Source organism: Salvia hispanica, chromosome 1 (genome assembly GCF_029641045.1).
Source record: "Salvia hispanica isolate PSC_SH4W2 chromosome 1, Shi_PSC_v1, whole genome shotgun sequence".
Classification (NCBI taxonomy): domain Eukaryota; kingdom Viridiplantae; phylum Streptophyta; class Magnoliopsida; order Lamiales; family Lamiaceae; genus Salvia; species Salvia hispanica.
In genome coordinates this window covers 10,187,610-10,206,549 of record NC_142692.1, presented here as the reverse complement: position 1 = coordinate 10,206,549, position 18,940 = coordinate 10,187,610, and the positions used below count along the sequence as shown (strand labels likewise).

The 18,940-nt window shown below is 33.7% G+C and overlaps 2 protein-coding genes across 2 annotated transcripts; one reads left to right on the top strand and one right to left on the bottom strand.

Moving 5' to 3' along the window:
- Nucleotides 1-4,081: 4,081 nt before the first annotated feature.
- LOC148933213 (transcription factor FER-LIKE IRON DEFICIENCY-INDUCED TRANSCRIPTION FACTOR-like) lies at nucleotides 4,082-5,287 on the top strand. The gene is made up of 4 exons (XM_089066750.1): nucleotides 4,082-4,473; nucleotides 4,563-4,742; nucleotides 4,818-4,991; nucleotides 5,086-5,287. The coding sequence occupies exons 1-4, from the start codon at nucleotides 4,117-4,119 to the stop codon at nucleotides 5,182-5,184; spliced, it is 810 nt and encodes a 269-aa protein (XP_088922876.1). The 5' UTR covers nucleotides 4,082-4,116; the 3' UTR covers nucleotides 5,185-5,287.
- Nucleotides 5,288-10,198: 4,911 nt separating this feature from the next.
- On the bottom strand, nucleotides 10,199-11,972 carry LOC148933212 (aquaporin TIP1-1-like). The gene is made up of 2 exons (XM_089062778.1): nucleotides 11,498-11,972; nucleotides 10,199-10,772 (listed from the first exon to the last, which is right to left on the bottom strand). Exons 1-2 carry the CDS (start codon nucleotides 11,906-11,908, stop codon nucleotides 10,398-10,400), a joined length of 786 nt encoding a protein of 261 aa, XP_088918904.1. The 5' UTR covers nucleotides 11,909-11,972; the 3' UTR covers nucleotides 10,199-10,397.
- Nucleotides 11,973-18,940: the final 6,968 nt, after the last annotated feature.

The following is an 18,940-nucleotide window of genomic DNA, read 5'->3' as shown; positions in this document are numbered from 1 at the left end:
TTTTTTGAGGCGTAAATTTGGAGATTAGCGCTTAGTTATTACATAACCTTGAGAAGGCCATGATACTCAAGAATTTGTCTGTTGCTGCTTATTTAAAGGCAAGTTGAAGAAATACTAAAGGAAAAATGGCACATAAGTTGTTGAGCTATCGAAATCAAGAATATTTAAAAGTTGGGAGTTTGACTTAATTCAAGAAAGCATTGGATTCTATTTGAGTAAAACCATTTTTAAACTGCTTTTGCATATGTGGGAAGGAATATCAATATTCCAAGTTCCTGAAAAAGAAGAAAATAACAAAACCTGGATGTTGTACTACAGCAACATTTTAATATTTGACATGGCATAATGCTCCTTTAACATTTGTTTGCATATAGCCAGGTGTATACAATATTAAATGTATGGAATGAAAGGTTGATAGAATTATATAGTCCGACAATTTGCATAGGATGCTGCAATCTGTTTTATTTAAAGAATTTTCTGATTACTGATTATTTTGAGTAAAAGTGGGAGTGTAGAAGGTATTTAATGAGGTAGCATGATTGTCGCTATTAGCAATTTCTGTATGCACCTTTTGGTTGTTATAAAGCAGGACAAGTGCATTAAAAGGGGGGTATGTTTTAGTCAATTGCAATAAATTGGAGTTTGTGGCGGGATCTATTATATTTAAAATTTTAAGTTTGGGAGGGGAAGAACGAAGAAGGGCATTTTAGTAAAAGCCTGTATCCGCCCACATGGTTACATTATTAAGTGTGACAATAAAGTTAGTAGTGGCTCTCAAAATAATTTAGAGTTACACATTGGATCTTCTTGTTCTATCTCAATCTCAATTATGAGGGTCTTCATCTCGTCAGCACTCTTCCCTATAGTGGACTTTGTATAAAATACCCTTATAAATCCCTCAGAAAAAGAATCCTTGATATATTGCAGTAAAAATCGAAACCACTGAGAGATGTAAAAATCTATTTGGATATTCACTTTATATATAGGAAAAGTCAAGAAAAACATTGTTTTATAGGAAAATTAAAATTTTTAACTTCATTTCTATATTTAAATATCAAACGATCCCTTACAAACAACCAGTACTCTTATCTAAAAATTAGTAGCTACTTTGCTCGCTAGAGATTAATCCCAACGTTTAAAAATGGGTTTTGAGCTAAAATAATTGTTGCGAAACCAAAATATAGCTGTTTCATTAAAGGTAATATCGCTTTAATCTAAAACTATATATATTGAATTTACCAAAAAAGGTTTCGAACTTAAAGAATAATTTATTTAAATTTTGAACTGTCGTTTCAGTATTAAATTATCCTGCGTCCTTTTTTCAGTCACGTAAATCATAGGAGTGATATATATTGCCAAAAAACAATGCATTTTTAAGTATTAGGGCACAAATGATAAAACGATGTCCATTTCATTTTACTTAAGATTTTCAACAAGTTGTAGTATTAAGATTCAAGAGGCCAAAACGTAGACGTATGACATTTTTAATATAAATGAACAGTTTGGGATTTATCAAAATAAATAATTCATAAAATTTTGAGGCATATTTTTATAAATGAGTAGTATAATTTAGGTTTTTTAATAAATAGTTTTTTAATTAAAAAAATGTCTTTCGTTGAAAACCGTGAAATTGGGTAACTAGGAGTAGACGGAAGGTTGGCGGCTGGCGCTATACATAAAATAAGCCCATATATGAATATAACGATGGGCCTGAAGTTGGGCATGTTTAATACGGTTTCTTTGGGTGTTGGCCCATATCGCGTGCAAATTTGAGTAAATGGAAATTCAATACACAACTCATTTTCTTTATTTATTTCGTAGCTACTGCCTCACTGGTTCATTTTCATGTGCTATTTGAATCAGGGATTGGTTAAAGCTTAGTAATAGAATAAAGGAAATAAGGGATTGGTTTAAAGCTTAGTAATATGATTGGATTAAAGCTTAGTAATAAATAAGGCTTAGTTAGGCATACTCATTGTGATTATCCATCTATGATTAAGTTATTGGTTGAAGAGCGCTAGCGGAACTTCATGTATTAGGAGAGGGGCTTTAGCCTCTAATGAATTGATTTTTTTAATTTTTTTCTATTATAAATTTTTCAAATTTATTCATATTATATATATATAATTATATAAAAGCTCCTATTAATAATCTAAAAATTAACTAAAAATTTATTTTTAAGTAAAATTTTAAAAATTTAGCCCCTACTTACGTTTATTTTTGCGACCGCCATTGTTGAAGAGGGTGTGATTATGACTTTCTATTATCATATAATTATTTATTTAGTATTAATTTGTGAGATTCAATATCAACCAAACATAACACATATTTAATTGTGAATATAATTTTGAAACCGAATATGTCCTTTATAAGACTAAAAAAGACTTGTGAGCAAAGTATTGGTTACAACAATCATTGGCGGAGGGAGACGGTAACAAGGGGGTTTGAATGACCCCCAAAAAAATAAATTTATTTAGTACTACTATTATGTATATATATAGAAAATTTTAATTTTATATTAAAATGTACCCCTATTCCTATTCGACTACTCCTATTTGGTATGTTATATAATGATTTATCATATGACTCGTACTCCGAATATAAATTCCTGGATCCGTCACTGACGACAGTCATTTAACATGACCAACGCGACTCATATCAACTCACTCGTATCTGCAAATAACTTTTCTATGAAAGACAATTTCCCAAAAAAAACATTTCATTGTCATAGACAGAGATGTCAACTGATTAAAGTAATCACAATTAATTATAATTTTTAAAACAACAACGATGTCAACCTAATAGGCCACATAACAACTGTAACATCACATTTTTTTCTCATAAAAGTATTCAAACCTCTTATAGTCTTATTTATGTAATAATCAGATTATTCATCAGGAGATCATTATATTATTACTTTAATCTGAGTCATAGTTGTGCTGTCCTTTTCATCCGTCATGCTCTATTTATATCAATTTTGTAAAATATCATGACTATAAATTCTTTTAAGGAGATTGTGAAAAAAAAAAAAATTAAAATGATGAAACTTCTTCTTTCAGGAAATATTATTGTACATAAATAAACGATTTTTTCATTATTTTTTATTTTCGTCAAAAATTTTAATCAAAATATAAATTTTTCAAATTCTTTTGATCTTTTCTCGATATACAATGCAGATAAAATAAAAACTGAAATCTCACTCATTATTGAGACATGTTGCGTTTGTCATACTCATATACTCAAAGGCGGAATTACATGGACATATATAATAAAGTGCTGAAGCACCTACTTAACTTTAAAAAAATAATATTTTATTTATATAATATAGTCGAATTCTCAGTATTTTGTATTAATCGTTGTGCAAAAGTCAGTATCATCACAATAAAGTATAGGCTAATTATTTTCTAAAAATTTTAAATTCAATTTTAGCTCATAACAGAACAAATTTTTGCATCCGCCCCATTCATACTAGAAACATATATGGTTGTTATACTCCTATCCGAGTTTTAAACAAAGTATATGAATTTAGGGGAAAATCTACCATTGAAAAAAAAAAAATCTCTAAAATTCATGGAGAATCTGAAAATATCAAAAGTTCATGTATTTATAGGAAAAATTACCAACTTTAGAAAAACAATGTCATTTTAGTTATAATCATGTTTTGCTACGATGACACTTTCGATAATACGTGAGATTCAATTTAGAAAAGTAAATTACTAGGATAGTATTTAATGTTTAGGTTACATTTAACTATAGATCTCCCTTTTATTTGTTTTTATTTAATTATGACTCTAAAATGTGTATATCATCACTATCATTTCTATTAATTGCTGTGTACATAATTGCTCACCATACAATAATAGACTAATGGAGAAAATAAGTATTTGACCTAGAAGCAAGATATTATTTTGTTTGTGGTCGGCCAGTATATGCATTTTGTTACGTGATCCATTACAACTGGAGAACCTAACAATGTCTGAATCCAGGCAACCTTTGTACTATAATAAACAATTCAATGTCAACCAAGAGGCCAGCAATATCTTTTCAAAATTGTCAACTCTTTTACTCTTTAAAATCTCCATCCCAAAACCAAAATCAACTCACACAAATCAGAAAATGGCAGAGAGGGTTGGAGAAGAGACTTCAATCGAAGAGCAATACGCAAATCCCGATTTCGAGATCGCATATTTCAGCGATCAGTTTATGGATCTATTCCGCAAATCCGATGATCCTATTCTCAACTTCACTTCTGACATATACGACTTCGATTGCCTAAACGACGACGTTACATTGATGAATCCGGTTGCAGAGTTCAATAGCCCTCAAAACGACGACGTAGAGGAGACGGAATCCTCTCCCGAGAAGAGGAAAAAGAGCGATAGATCCACCACTTTGATTTCGGAGAGACGCCGCCGCCGGCGGATGAAGGAGAAGCTCTACGCTTTGCGCTCTTTGGTTCCTAATATTACCAAGGTAACAATGCATTCGAATCAATACTGCTCTCATACATTTAAGAATAATACTAAATTCTTACAAAAATATGGGGATACATAATGGTGTAGATGGATAAAGCTTCGATAGTTGGAGACGCAGTTCTGTATGTGCAAGAACTGCAAAAGCAGGCAAAGAAGCTAAGATCGGAGATCGCCAGCTTCGACTCATCATCCTTACTACTAAGTAAAAATAAATCAAAGGTGAAGAAAACAAGTGCTCCTACTCCCACACTCAAGAAGGTTTTCAAGGTATCTTAACTAATCAATACTACTATTTCTTAATTAAATTAGATCACCTATAGATATAGTTAATTCATTTTGCAGATGGATGTATTTCAAGTTGAAGAAGGATGTTTTTACGTGCGTATAGTGTCCAACAGAGAAAGAGGAGTTGCTGTGCTTCTCTACAGGGCTCTTGATTCGCTCAAAAGAGTTCATGTTAGAAGCTCTAATCTGGCTTCTCATGATGAAAATTATGTATTGACCTTCACTTTGCATGTAAGTCTCCTTAATTTCATGTTTCTATTACTACATGTACTGATGAAATCAAATACGAAACGACGATTTTGAATCCTATGTTGCACATATATAGGTTGCTGCAGAAGATCAGGTGGAGACGGATGTGAAAATGTGTGTTGGAAGAGCTTTTCTTGGTCAAGGATTTGATTTCGAAACATCCCTACCTGCTTAAGTAAATCCAATTAGCACCTCTTCTTATTGATTTCAACATTTTGCATCAGATTTTTTTCCCTCTTACCTTAATTTGAGTACATATCAGTAACTAGTTCACTGCAGTTGTTTCTGTGCTGTTCTATTTAGTCTCTTTGACTTTTAGTTATAGTTCTTTGATTTTTTTTATAGGCTTATGCGTGTAACTCTCAATTTACATAGGTAAACAATGACATAAGTATCAATATAGCTTTCATACACTAGGGAAGGATGCCTTATACTTAATTAATTGATGGGGGCTAAGTTTGACTTAATTAATAACAAGTTAATCTGAAATTTATACTTTTCTTACTATTATCCTTAAAAAGAGTCTCTTTTTGCCATTTTTGTTTATCAGGTAAAATTTGTGTATGCCCATTTTCGAAAACTTTTCACAAGTAGTGTACTAATTATATGGGTCTCATGATCCACTAACATTATTTTCCATTTCCCTTTCTTATTACTAAGTTTGTAATAAAATGTGTCGTCTAAAGTCTCGATTTGTAATAAAAAAAAGTGGTATTCGACAGTTTTTTTATTTCTCTGTGCATGGATCATCTTCATTCTTCAATGCCAGTAAGACCATCAAGTAAGATCATTCTTATTTATCTTTGATGTCGAGTGTTCCTCGGAAGATGAACATTAAATTTTTTAATACTACTACTACTATATAGAAAAAAATTGTGTGTATTTGTAGTTTTGTACTCCCTCCGTCCCAAGGAAGATGACCCCTTCTTTGGGCGTCACGGAGTTTTATGCAACTTTAGTTTGTGTGTTGAGTAGAGAGAATAAAATAGGAGAGAAGGAATAAAGTAGAGATAAAAGGTGTTTCCATTTTAAGTAATGGGTCATCTTGGTTGGGACGGATGAAAAAGGAAAGTGAGTCATCTTTAATGGGACGGAGAGAGTACTATGCATCCACTAAGAAAAATAAGTTAAAATTTAATAAAAAATTATTAATCTCTAATTCCCTTTCATTAATTACAACTAAATTATAATCAAATCAAATACTTTATATTCATCCGAATGTAATGAATTGCGATTTGTCATCAATCTTAAAGCCAGTACTACTATAATCTGAATGCATTTATCGGCTGACAATTCGACTCCATGTACTGGACTCAACACTTGGGCCCATTACGGGATTGAGCTTTTCTCAACAGATTGGATTTTTTGAGTATGAGAATAGAAATATGCATCTCAAATAAATCAAATCCGGAGTACTATGAATTTTGGAATGAGCAACATACTATTCCTTCCGTCTACTTTCCTTTTTAATTTATCTTACAAAAAATGTCATATTTCCTTTTTTTTTTAAAAGTTTTCTTACACGTTAGTATAAATATACTATCTTCTATCTCCACCTAACACATAGAACAACTTTACCTAAAATCTTGTAGCAATTCCCGAGTGAGTGCTATTATTGTTGTTTAAATAAACTATAGTATTATTCTTTTTTTTAAGAACTATAGTTATTATTCTAAATACTCCTTATCTTTTTACAATCTCTTAAAAATAGTTGTCCTGTTCATGAAAATTTTGGCACAATTTCATTTTCAATCAATTCCGATTTTTTGACGGAGGGAATATTGATGTATATTAAAAATAAACTGGACAAATCAGCTAATATCATGAGTTACTCCCACCGATTTATAATGCTAGTATTTTTTTTTTCCTTATAAAGTTATAAGAAGGTTTTGAACTTTCTCCCAGTTAACAATTAAGTCTATCAAGACATGGGATACCGGTACCCACCGATTTATAACCAAGATAAATAAATAATGTACTACAAAATTGGATATTTCATATTTCCATCCTTATCCATCAAAATTAACAAATTTTATATTTTGTCTCTATCAAATTCTGATCCAAAAAACTAACCTGAGGAATCGGCACAAATCGGTATTCTCCACATGCATGATAATGGACTATTGAAGAGGAAGCGAAACCTTTCGTATCTGATCATTCACCACGTTCGATACTCTGTCTTGCTCTCCTTATTCTTTTTTAATTTCATGTACATATTGGTTCAAAAAATAGTAGTACTGCGCAGGGACGGAGCTAGGAATTTATAAGAACAAGGGCAAGTTTACCTATGAAAAAAATTTAAGAATTTGAGGAGGAGCATTTAGTGAAAAATTAATAGAAATAAATTTTATCATAGACAATATATATATGGAGTAAAAAATTTGAGGTGGGACAAATGCCCCTCTAATGTTCTTACTAGATTCGGCCATGGTACTCCGTATAATAAAGTTTATACTCCTATAAAATTTCACATGAAATGTTAAATTTACACGAAATTATGAAAACGTATAAAAGATTTAAACTGAAAATTGAAATATTAACGTTTAGAAAGTTTAAAAACAATTTAGTTAATTGGGGGTAATAACCCTCCTTTCAAACACTAAATATGCAATATTGGACTCGACATGAATTTTACTAAAATGATCGGTAAATAATCAAGATTTTAATGGATAAAGGGTATTATGATTCAAATTGCAGTGCAAGAAAAATTTGTGGCGGCAAGAAATGGTACATCAATTTTCACATCCATCCAATTTTGCTTATGAAAATTAGTGATACCGAAATTTGAGCCCCCACTAGACACAGTCTTTAATTAAGAAATAGTACTGTATTCTTTTCTGAATAAGTATGGTTAATTGGGATATAATAATGGTTCATCGAAAGACTTATTCTCCGTGTCCGTCAGAGTTTAAAAAGTAGTCAAGCTATCCACAACAACATATATACATAATACAAGAATCATGATTAACATATTTGTTCACATTAGAAAAGTCGTCGCCCGTCGGTTCTAATCCGATATATGCTAACAATTTTATTTTTTAAATATTTTTTCTAGAAATCACGATAATGCGACAATTAAGTTTATAACAATTAAATAGAGCTTGTAGTGCCACGTGTTAAGAGGCTCATTACAGACGAATAGTGCACGTACGTCCTAATTCAATGCAGTAAATGCTAAATAAAATATAATTAAGCCACACATTACTACATCAGTATTGTGTGATTGATGGCGCTTCTTATCACAATACTCCATAAATTATTACTAAATGCTAAGGGCATCAGCAAGACCGCAACGCAGGTCGCTGGCATCTCAATCTCGTCTTGCTGAGACGAGACGATGGCAAGCTAGTGTTGTAATAACTAGGCTCGAAGAGCCTCATGCGAGAGAGAAGTAATTAGCGAGTGAAACGAGTTAGTGTAAATGAGGTTCACTTACCCAAAAATTATTGGTGGGGACATGTAATGACAAACTGAGAAAGTATTAAATAATACTTCCTCCGTTCCATAGTAATGGATATGTTTCTTTAAGCACGAAGATTAAAAAAATTGTGTTAGGTGAGTTAAGTAATGAAAGAATAAAGTGGAAAATGAAAGAGGTAGAGAGATGAAGAGAGAGTAAAGTAGGTGTGGAAAAATGTGTTGACTTTTACTAAAAAATGAAATGACTCTATTACTATGGAACATACCAAATTGGCAAAATGACTCTATTACTATGGAACGGAGGGAGTAGTATAGTACTCCCTCCGTCCGCGAATAGGAGTCCCATTCATCTCCAGCACGGGGTTTAATAAATGTTAAAAAAGTGGGTGGAAGAAAGTTAGTGGAATATGACTCCCACTTATTTATATTGGTTTTAAATGATATGTGAGTAGAATGAGTTAGTGGAATGTGAGGTCTCTTTACCATTTATGGTAATTATGAACCGGGACTCCTATTCGCGGACGGATCAAAATGAAAAAACGGGACTCCTATTCGCGGACGGCGGGAGTACTTACTATTTAATTATTTATTTGATTTATTTTTTTTAATCTTATTATTAATAGTACATAACAAACTACAATAGATCGAAGAGAAAAAAACATTTACAAACAGCGGTAACTTATAAAATTCGGGGCAAGATCTTCAACTAAGTACATCACTACATTGAGGGTTCCTTTTCTCGTTGTTTATTTATTGAAATTTTTTGTTTAGTTGTCGGAAATAATTTTCGTAGTGCTAGGTTGTTGATAGGTGATTTAACAACGTTCTCCAACTCAATTGAAGTTTGGTATAAAGGCATTTAACGTGCACGTGTATCATGTATGCATCATGGTTGCCAAGTGGTTCGCTGTAGAAAGACGAGGGGATTCGGATCTCATTTCACTTTCAAAAATGATAATCCCTACTACTTAGTTGTTTCTTTCAATTAAAAAGCCATAGCATTATTCATGCCATCATCAACTACAAACTTATTTATATGTTGTTATATTTGTCAAATTTGCAAATGTTTGTCTACACAAATTAACATCGATTATTATATTATTTTTAAGTATCTAATTGTCTATCCCGACATGAGTATGTTGAGAAAGTTAATGATAGATTATAAGTTTTTAACGCAAGAGAGAACTTGACATGTGTAAATGAATAAAACATTTCTTTGGCTCCAAATCAATAAATGTTGTCATATTTTTTGAACTTAATTAGTAGACTTGTGTGATGCACGGATAAAGAATTCAAGCCATATGAATTTCTGATGTCAAAATAACAGTTGTAAATCGGCCGAAATAATTAGTAGGATTAGCTATATATTTTTTTTTTATTTCATCAGTTTTACTGTGCTATCTCCATTCTACGATAGAAGTCATATTTAGTGAGACACGTATTTTAAAAAGTCATATTTAGTGAGACACGAGTTTTAAAATAAATTATTGAAATGTGAAACCTAACCTACTTATCATTACTTTATGGTAAAATTTAAAAAGTCATATTTAGTGAGACACGAGTTTTAAAATAAATTAGTGAAATGTGAAATCTAACCTACTTATCATTACTTTATGGTAAAAATAAAATATAATTTTTATTATGAGATAGAAGGTAGTTAGGTAGCATTTGGGATGCGTATGGTATGGAGTAGGGTGTATAATGATTAATTTCTAATTGAACGGACAATTCCAAGCACATATGTGTTGGCCATAGATGGTGCTCGAACATTACAAACAAAATAGATAAGAGTGCCATATTATACTGTTACAAAATTACATTTTAACATACAGGAATTGTAGACACGATAGTCATAATATACCAAACTGAATTTTTTTTTTAAAAAGAAAAGGAACAAAGAAGACAGAGAAGAAGTAAATAGAGAGATTTCGTCCAACCATCTGACGTGAAGAAAGATCATTTATGGAATCAGTAATCGCCGCCTGGCAACCGCTCATGACCGGAGTGGCTAATGAAGAAGGCCTCGTAAACAATACCAGCGATGGCGGCGCCGATGAGCGGCCCGGCCCAGAAAACCCAATGGTTGGTCCAGTTGAAGCTGGCCAGAGCCGGCCCAAAAGACACGGCCGGGTTCATGGAAGCGCCGGTGAAGGCGCCACCGGCGAGAATATTTGCCGCTACAACGAAACCAATTGCGATGGGAGCAATAGTCCCCAATTGGCCCTTATTGGGATCAACGGCCGTGGCGTACACAGTGTAAACCAATCCGAAAGTCATAACGATCTCAAACACAAGGCCGGACCACACCGAAACTCCCGCCGACACTGTGAACGCCGGCGTTTCCTGCGTTTATTAATAATCACTTAATATACTACTACTACTATCTAATTTGATCCAAACTTTAAAATTAGAAATTTTTTATTTTAAATAATTGTATTATCAATAATAAGGTTGAAAGGTTAAAAATTACTCTCTCCGTCCCCGAATAAGAGTTACTCTCTCCGTCCCCGAATAAGAGTTACTAATTTTCATTTGGTCCGTCCCCAATTAAGAGTAGCACTTCACTTTTACCATAAATGATAAGTAGGTCCCACATTCCACTAACTCATTTCACTCACATTTTATTATAAAATCAATATAAAAAAGTGGGTCCCACATTCCACTAACTTTTCCAACCAACTTTTCTTTACCTTTCTTAAAACCCGTGCTCGGTCGAAGTGCTATTCCTAATGGGGGACGAAGGGAGTACTAATTTCCATTTTGGTCTGTCACCAATTAAGAGTAACACTTCATTTTTACCATAAATGATAAGTATTCCACTAACTCATTTCACTCATATTTTATTATAAAACCAATATAAAAAAATGGGTCACACATTCCACTAACTTTTTCAACCAACTTTTCTTTACATTTCTTAAAACTCGTGCCGGTCAAAGTGTTACTCCTAATGGGGGACGGAGGGAGTAATTTCAACCTTATTATTAATAATGAAAAATTATTTAAAATAAAAAATTTAAATTTGTATTTTTAAATAACAGATGTAGTATGAGATTAGTTAGATGATATACCAGACCGCCAGTAGTGAAAATGAGGAGGAAGCAAGCAGCAACGGAGCCAAGGAGCTGCGCGATGATGTAGAGTAGACCGCGGAAGAGAGTGATGTTTCCGCCGACAAACAAGCCGAAAGTTACGGCGGGGTTGACGTGGCCGCCGGAGATGTTGGCGGAGACGGAGACCGCGACAAAGAGGGCGAAGCCGTAGGCGATGGCGGCCGCGACGAGGCCCGTGGGGGTGGCGGGACCAGAGCCAGTTATCTTGTTGTAGGCCATGGTGGAACCGGAGCCGGCGAAGACGAAGATGAGGGTGCTGATGAACTCCGCCACAGCAGCCTTCACGGTGTCCGGCTGGCGGAATTCGTCGGTGTTGCCCACCGACACGCGGCGGAGAGGGGGGTTGAAGTATTCAGTGTGGCCGGGCATGATTGATTAATTATTCACGGCTGTGTGTTGCGAGGAAACAAGCTCAGTGGGTCTGTATTTATATTTGGGAATTGGGATTAATAAGTGTGTAAGTGTAATATTATCTATTGTTTACCTTTGATCCATGATATTGTTTTCATAATATTATTTTTATATTTAATTTAATTATACATATATTATATTTTAATATTCCCTCCGTTTCATAGTAATGGAGGCGTTTTTTTTCGACACGGAGATTAAGAAAAATTGTGTTAGGTGAGTTAAGTAAATGAAGAATAAAATGGAAATGAAAAAGGTAGAGAGATGAAGAGAGAAAAAAATAAGAGAGAAAAAAGTAAGAAGAAATAAAGTAGGTGTGGAAAAATGTGTTACTTTTAGTAAAAAGGGAAACGACTCTATTAGTATGAAACGTACCAAAATGACAACATGTCTCTATTATTATAGAACGGAGGGTATATAATACTAATATCAAATGATAACTCACTGACATCATTAAATTTATTAAAAATATATAAAACTCAAATATTATGATAGTAGGTGTTAACTAAATAAATAATACTACTACTATTAACACCATCTAACTTGGTTCAATGAAAATTTAATAAAGATGGACTTGAAGAGGATATCGCGGAAGAAAACCCTACATATAGTGTAGTTACAGTTGCATGAAATGTGGTGGTGTTCGATGATACGTGTAGTACTGGATTGGGCCACCTCACCTTTGGGACTTGGATTACTCTACAGCTGGTCTATTAATTTATAATCATATTTATCACCATTTATGATTGAGGTTTTTGTTTTTTGTTTTTTCATAACAAATTCGCTATCGCAGCCGTCAATATAAAATTTGTCCAACTGTAGTAATACGATCATCGATATCATTTTCCATCACTAACTCAATTTTAAACAAGGGACAGTTTTCGATATATTTTGCTCCCTATCCGATCCGTTTGTGCAAACATATACATGTATTTATTAATAAAAAAATATTCATAGGAGCAAGAAGATTGTAGCTAACCTATGTACATGGTATTCCAGACTGATGCCATTTTGTCACGAAAATCAAATGTTTAGTGATAAAACTGGATACTTTAGGTTCGGCTAATTGAATCTCGAATGCATCCAAATACACTTACCCTTGATTGCACGTATATACACATTGACTTGCCAACAAATTAAATACTCTATAAACAAAATAAGAAGTTGTACAGCCGATTTGGTCTTATTAGATGGTTTCTTCAATGTTTTTTCATGAAAAGTTGAAGAATCATACATATAGGTTGAGTTGAAAATATAGATGTTACACCATTTGAGTGTTTTTCTTCATGAGCCTATCTATTCAAGAAATCATATTCCTTGAAAATATTATTTTCATGATAGTGAAAATCTAAATATTTGTAATTCAATCTCACATTATACAGTTGAACTCATAGCATTCAATGATCTTTAGTAGTATTTCAACTAACTTTATTGAAAAGTGGGTAACCATCATAATACATTGATTATATGAACTTAAAGTAATAATATAATTAGAGATAAGTCAAATCTAATAATTATTTTTTTATTCACTTAATCCTGGAACAAGTTTGTTCATATAGAGTTGGAGACTATATATATAGCTAGTATACTAGTACTACTTACTTCTATGTCAATCAACTGAAAATAAATTACATTTACGAAAGCCAGAATTTCATTTGTACTAGTAAGGCTAAGTTGCATCAACGTGGTCCTTATCATTTCCATTTTTAAATAATCTAAATTTCCGTGATTTGCATCAAATGCCAAAAAAAATGAATTAAATACGCGCACAAGTTAGACTCCAATTCTAATGTAGTAAGAAATAACCATATCAATCCTTTTTTTTTTTTTACCATATCAATCCTTGTTCATGTAGTGTGGCCTCTAATGGAGTAGTTACTTTCCATAAAAAAGTAAATTAAAATGAAACGTTTAAACGATAATTTGTGTAAAATATATAAAGACTCCCTCCGTCAATAGGAGTCCCGGTCACTTTTGCGCACTCGTTTTGTAAAAATGATAATAAATAGTTAAAGTGGAGAAATGGTAAAGTAAAAAAGAGAATAATGTAGAGAAGACTATTCTCAACATTGTTCTCTCTTAATTTACCATTTCTCTACTTTAACTATTTATTATAATTTTTGTAAAATGAGTGCGCAAAAGTGACCGGAACTTCTAATGGCGGACGAATAGGAGGGAGTATGAGTTATGGCATCGATTTAATACAAGTTCATAAATCATATGTATACGGATCGTGAAAAGGGAATACTAATGATAAGGCTAATTTCATGCATCGGTATGTGCAAAATAATGTTATAATTTGCTGGGTCTAACATGTTTCCTGAGCCAAGTGTGTGAAGAAAATTGCTAGATCGAGGAAGTTATGGAGGAGATGGTCTAGCAGGAGAATGGAACGAAATGAGCAGGAATTACGAGGAAATTGGCGTGATAAAGGAAGTCTACAGCTGAGGGCAACAAAGTCATTATCAATACCTCGCTGGACCCACTAAAACGCCTATAAATAGAGAGGAGCATGCAGCGCAAGAGACATAGTTTTTTCACTCTTCTTAGCTCATATTTTACACACTTGGGAATAGTTCTGGGGATAATAGTGATAGGGGGGGTACTTTCTAAAGATTTCGTGTTTGGTAACACCGTCCTAGTGAGGGCGAAGATACAATTGCTTTTAATTTCAACTGTTTTTTGCTAGTTTCCACCGTCGAACTTCACTTTTGGGAGTCGACTTTGATGTTGATGATGTTTAACTGTTTTTACGTTCACGGATCTGAGTTTAGCTATTTAATTTCAAGTTATTTTGCTTAGATCTCTCTGCTGTTAGCGTAATTCTTAAATTGCTATGTCGATCTCTGTTTATTTCATTATTGAGGTGTTTGATGTGGAATTTGGTGACAGATCTGTGGTTGATTGAGTGTTCGGAGCTTAAATTTGTGAATCTGACGTGATGGAGAATTTCTCTGTTTGGAGTTCATGTCGGACGCTTGGATCTGGAGTGGATTTAGCGTCTGAAGTTGGTTTTGGCGTGTGAAAGAAACAGTAGTTGATAGACTTGTTTTATTTCCTTTTGTTTTCTATTTCACTTCGTCTAGGTATGCAGATCTGTTAAGTTCTTCGTTATTTATGCATAGATTTGATTTCAAGTTGGTAGCCCTGTTTTTGATTTGCTTATGTGTTTTCTCAAGAAGTTTTATGCGAATTTGGTTGTAGAAGACGATGTCACTGTCAGTTAGTACGAGAGTTAGTTATTCTGCCACTTTCCGGTCGTACTCTGCTTTTTCTTAGATGTGGTCCCACCGTAGAATTATCTCCTAGGTCTAGCTGTTAGGTTAAGTTTCTTTCTAATATTCACAAGTCAAGTTAATTTTAATTTTCCTCAACCCAAGAAAATGCGTGGCAGCAAAATACTCCCAAATCCTTGATTACGAGTCTTACGCATCCTTCTCTGTGGGATCGATCCCTACTTCCTTATACTAGGTTTAGTAAAGTGGTTGAGGGTTTTTTTTGAAGCGGGGAAGTACTTGTGTGTCCGACGACCGGGATTCCGCACAACCTACGAGTTCCTAGACCAAGTGATCTAGTGGACTTGCTGGATATGGGGAACCTGCCTTATTTGAATATCGCAACACTGCACACACACTACACTTGTATTGTCTCATAAAACAAGGAGCTTCAAGTGGCGCCGTTTCCGGTGATGGATGGCGTTTGCTGTTATTAAGGATTTGGTGTAAATATTCTAATTTTTGTTATTTTCTTTCTTCCTGACAGTTTATGAAAGCGGGCTTCCAATCTGGAAGTTGGGCAAGTTCATCTGGATCAGGGAGTGGCCAGTACGAGTGGCGAATCAAGGAATCTACATCTACCATCACTATTAGATCAGGATTGAGAACGGAAGATCCATTCCCGTTCGAGTCAGAAAGTGAAAAGGAGTGGAATTCATCGATAGAGGAGAATCCAGGGACATCAACCGAACCAGAGCATTCCGAGACCGAGGAGGAGAAGGACCCAGATATGGCTCATCTACTAGACCCCGATCCGGAAATAGGGTCGCTCACCGCACATCTTGACGGTGAACCCGCTCATGCTATAGTCTCGAACCCACGACGGAGGTCGATCGACATCAAGACAAATGTGCTTGGAGTTCTACCTACTTTCTCTGGGCGTAGGAATGAATGCTCTTATGAATTTCTGAATGAGTTCAGTAAACTATGCAGCATTCAGAAGCGACCCAACGAGGCAACAGAAGAGGACTACCGTCTTCGAGCAATTCCGTTTGCTCTCAAAGGGGAGGCGAATACTTGGCTGCTGAGGCTTCCACCGGACTCGATCAACACGTGGAAGGATTTTAAACTGGAATTTTTGGATTACTTTTTTCCATCTAACAAGACGAATGCCTTGAAGAAGGAGATTCAGGAGTGCAAACAAGAATAAGATGAGTCTCTAAGTTCTTATTGGTCCCGCTTCAAGGGGCTGCTGGATGCTTGTCCAAACCACAGGATGATAGAAGCGAAGACTTACTATTTGTTCTATGAAGGTGCAAACCCTGAATCAAAGGACTTGATGAACTCCTCGAGCGGGGGAAATTTTACTAAGAACAAAGCAAGTGAAGTCAGGAAAACGCTGGGGAGATTGATTGAGGCAAAGAAGGCCTATGATAACCCGCGAAGCATATTGAGGAGAGGATCAGCTAATGCAGTGATGGATCAAGAAGACAAGAAGGTGGAAGATAGGATCGATCCCTACTTCCTTATACTAGGTTTAGTAAAGTGGTTGAGGGTTTTTTTTGAAGTGGGGAAGTACTTGTGTGTCCGACGACCGGGATTCCGCACAACCTACGAGTTCCTAGACCAAGTGATCTAGTGGACTTGCTGGATCTGGGAAACCTGCTTTATTTGAATATCGCAACACTGCACACACACTACACTTGTACTGTCTCATAAAACAAGGAGCTTCAACTAACAAATGCAATTTGAGACAATTCTAGATTCTAATTTCTACCAAATGCTGAGGTGAGAATGGATAAATCGCATCTCGCACGGTCGATTGTGTTAATTCACCTAGAGATTTACATTTGCAAATTTACTAAACTGTTTAACGATTTAAACCTGAAGTTTGATATGGAGATGGGTATTCAAAAGAGTATTGATAAATTAACAAAATTTGTATATACAAAATTGGACATTTAAGGTATTTTATATTTTAAAATGTATTGTATTACATATCTATCCTTTTATTGATTATTTAGGAAAGATTAAGTTTCTCATAATCGATATTTATGTATTTAAGGAATGATTAGTAATTGATTATGTATACTAACCATTACATAATTTTTTCTTCCATTAACAAAAATGAGGATATTTTTTCAGCATTTTATAAAAATTTAAACTCTCCCCTACAAATTAGCTAGATTCATATGATTCATGATTTCATAATTTTCGGATGAATATTTTGATTAGAAATAAATTAAAATAAATTTAATTAAAAATTTATAATACTTTTAGTAAGATATTATAGTTTCACTTCAAATTTGCAAAATACTACTACTATAGAAGGATTCCAAGTTGACTTACATTCTAAAATGGAGAATTTTATTTAATATTCAAATAATAATATAAAAGTTTATATCCTCTCCGTCCCTAAAGAGTATGAACTTTAAGTTTAGCACGGGTTATAATGTATTATTGGCAAAGTAAAAGAGAGATAAATAGAGAATTTTTTTTTTTAAGTATTGTTAGTGGAGAATGAGTCCCACCTCATTAGAGAGAAGAGAATTTCCAAAATTGGAATGTTCATAGTCAACAACACTCTTAAAATGACATTGTTCATTATGTAGTGAATATAGTTCATTATTTACTCCAGCAAGTTTTTATCGAATAACAAAAAAAATTCCAATTTTTTTTTTAAAAGATTTAAAATAATAATAATTTTTTTTAAAATTTTTTTAAAAAAATAAAAAATAAATTAAAAAAGTTTTTATTTAATAAAATATTAAATAAATTCTAAATTAATCATAACCATAAGATTAAGAAATATGAGTGGCCCAAATTTGGTGTCTAGTTCGGTCTTTAAGAAGGGTTCGACATTAATCACAACTCTCCTTATTTCTTTTGTTTTGGGCCTCATATTAGTTAATGAGATGGGCTAGTGGTGTAAGCATTTTTTTATTTGGGCCACTAATTAAATTAAAGTAGGTGTGAGGAATCTAATTAAATCATGGGCCTTACTATATTATGGATTTAATAATTAATGGTCCGCAATTTATTTCCACGAGGATAAGTCTGAATTTTCTTTCTGGAATTTAGAATGAGAGCTCAAATGATTAATTTTATGAAATTGTGATGCTTTAACGATGAATAGACCTCGAGCCAAATTTTTAGTACTTAAATGAATGGCTTAGGAGGAAACACCCTCAAGTTAAGCGAATAATTTTTTCCCAATTTAATTAAATCTACTGATTTAATTAATATTCATGAATTCTAGAACTCTTCTAGAAAAATTAGAGGAAGAATAAAATGATCACGCACTTAGGATGCATTCATGTTTAAGCTTAACGGATATCTCAAAATCTAATTAAGTATCATTTTATTTCCTAAAGGGACGTCTTCGAACGTCATCTAAGACCAAGTTAAGGAAATTTCGGAAGGAGCTTTAGCTTTTGAGGTGGGCATTCTTTCAAAACGTGATTTCAGTATGAAAATGTGAATCTTTGCTCAAGTATATTGTCATGCCATGTTTTGTTTTATGATTACCTATCTGCTTGGCTATGCCAATTTAGTTAAATCGAATTCGGGTCCCAGTAGGGCCGCAAACCTTACTCGGACTAGTGTACACATGAGGGGACCGTGAGCTAACAAAGGAGTTGGCCGGTCCAGTGACCGTCGTGGAATGTGGCCACATTCCCGGTTCACATCAGTTTCAGATATGGTATATCTATGTTATGTGATTGCGCAATCAAATCTTTACTAAAGGAAAAGTATTTTAGTGATTCGGGTCTTTTAA

Bases quoted from the DNA above. Each gene is read 5' to 3' on its own strand.
- LOC148933213 (XM_089066750.1), top strand. From the start codon at position 4,117: ATGGCAGAGAGGGTTGGAGAAGAGACTTCAATCGAAGAGCAATACGCA. The intron at 4,474-4,562 runs GTAACAATGCAT...ATAATGGTGTAG, and splicing joins TGGTTCCTAATATTACCAAG to ATGGATAAAGCTTCGATAGT. The intron at 4,992-5,085 runs GTAAGTCTCCTT...GCACATATATAG, and splicing joins TATTGACCTTCACTTTGCAT to GTTGCTGCAGAAGATCAGGT.
- LOC148933212 (XM_089062778.1), bottom strand. From the start codon at position 11,908: ATGCCCGGCCACACTGAATACTTCAACCCCCCTCTCCGCCGCGTGTCG. The intron at 10,773-11,497 runs GTATATCATCTA...TAATAAACGCAG, and splicing joins TTTTCACTACTGGCGGTCTG to GAAACGCCGGCGTTCACAGT.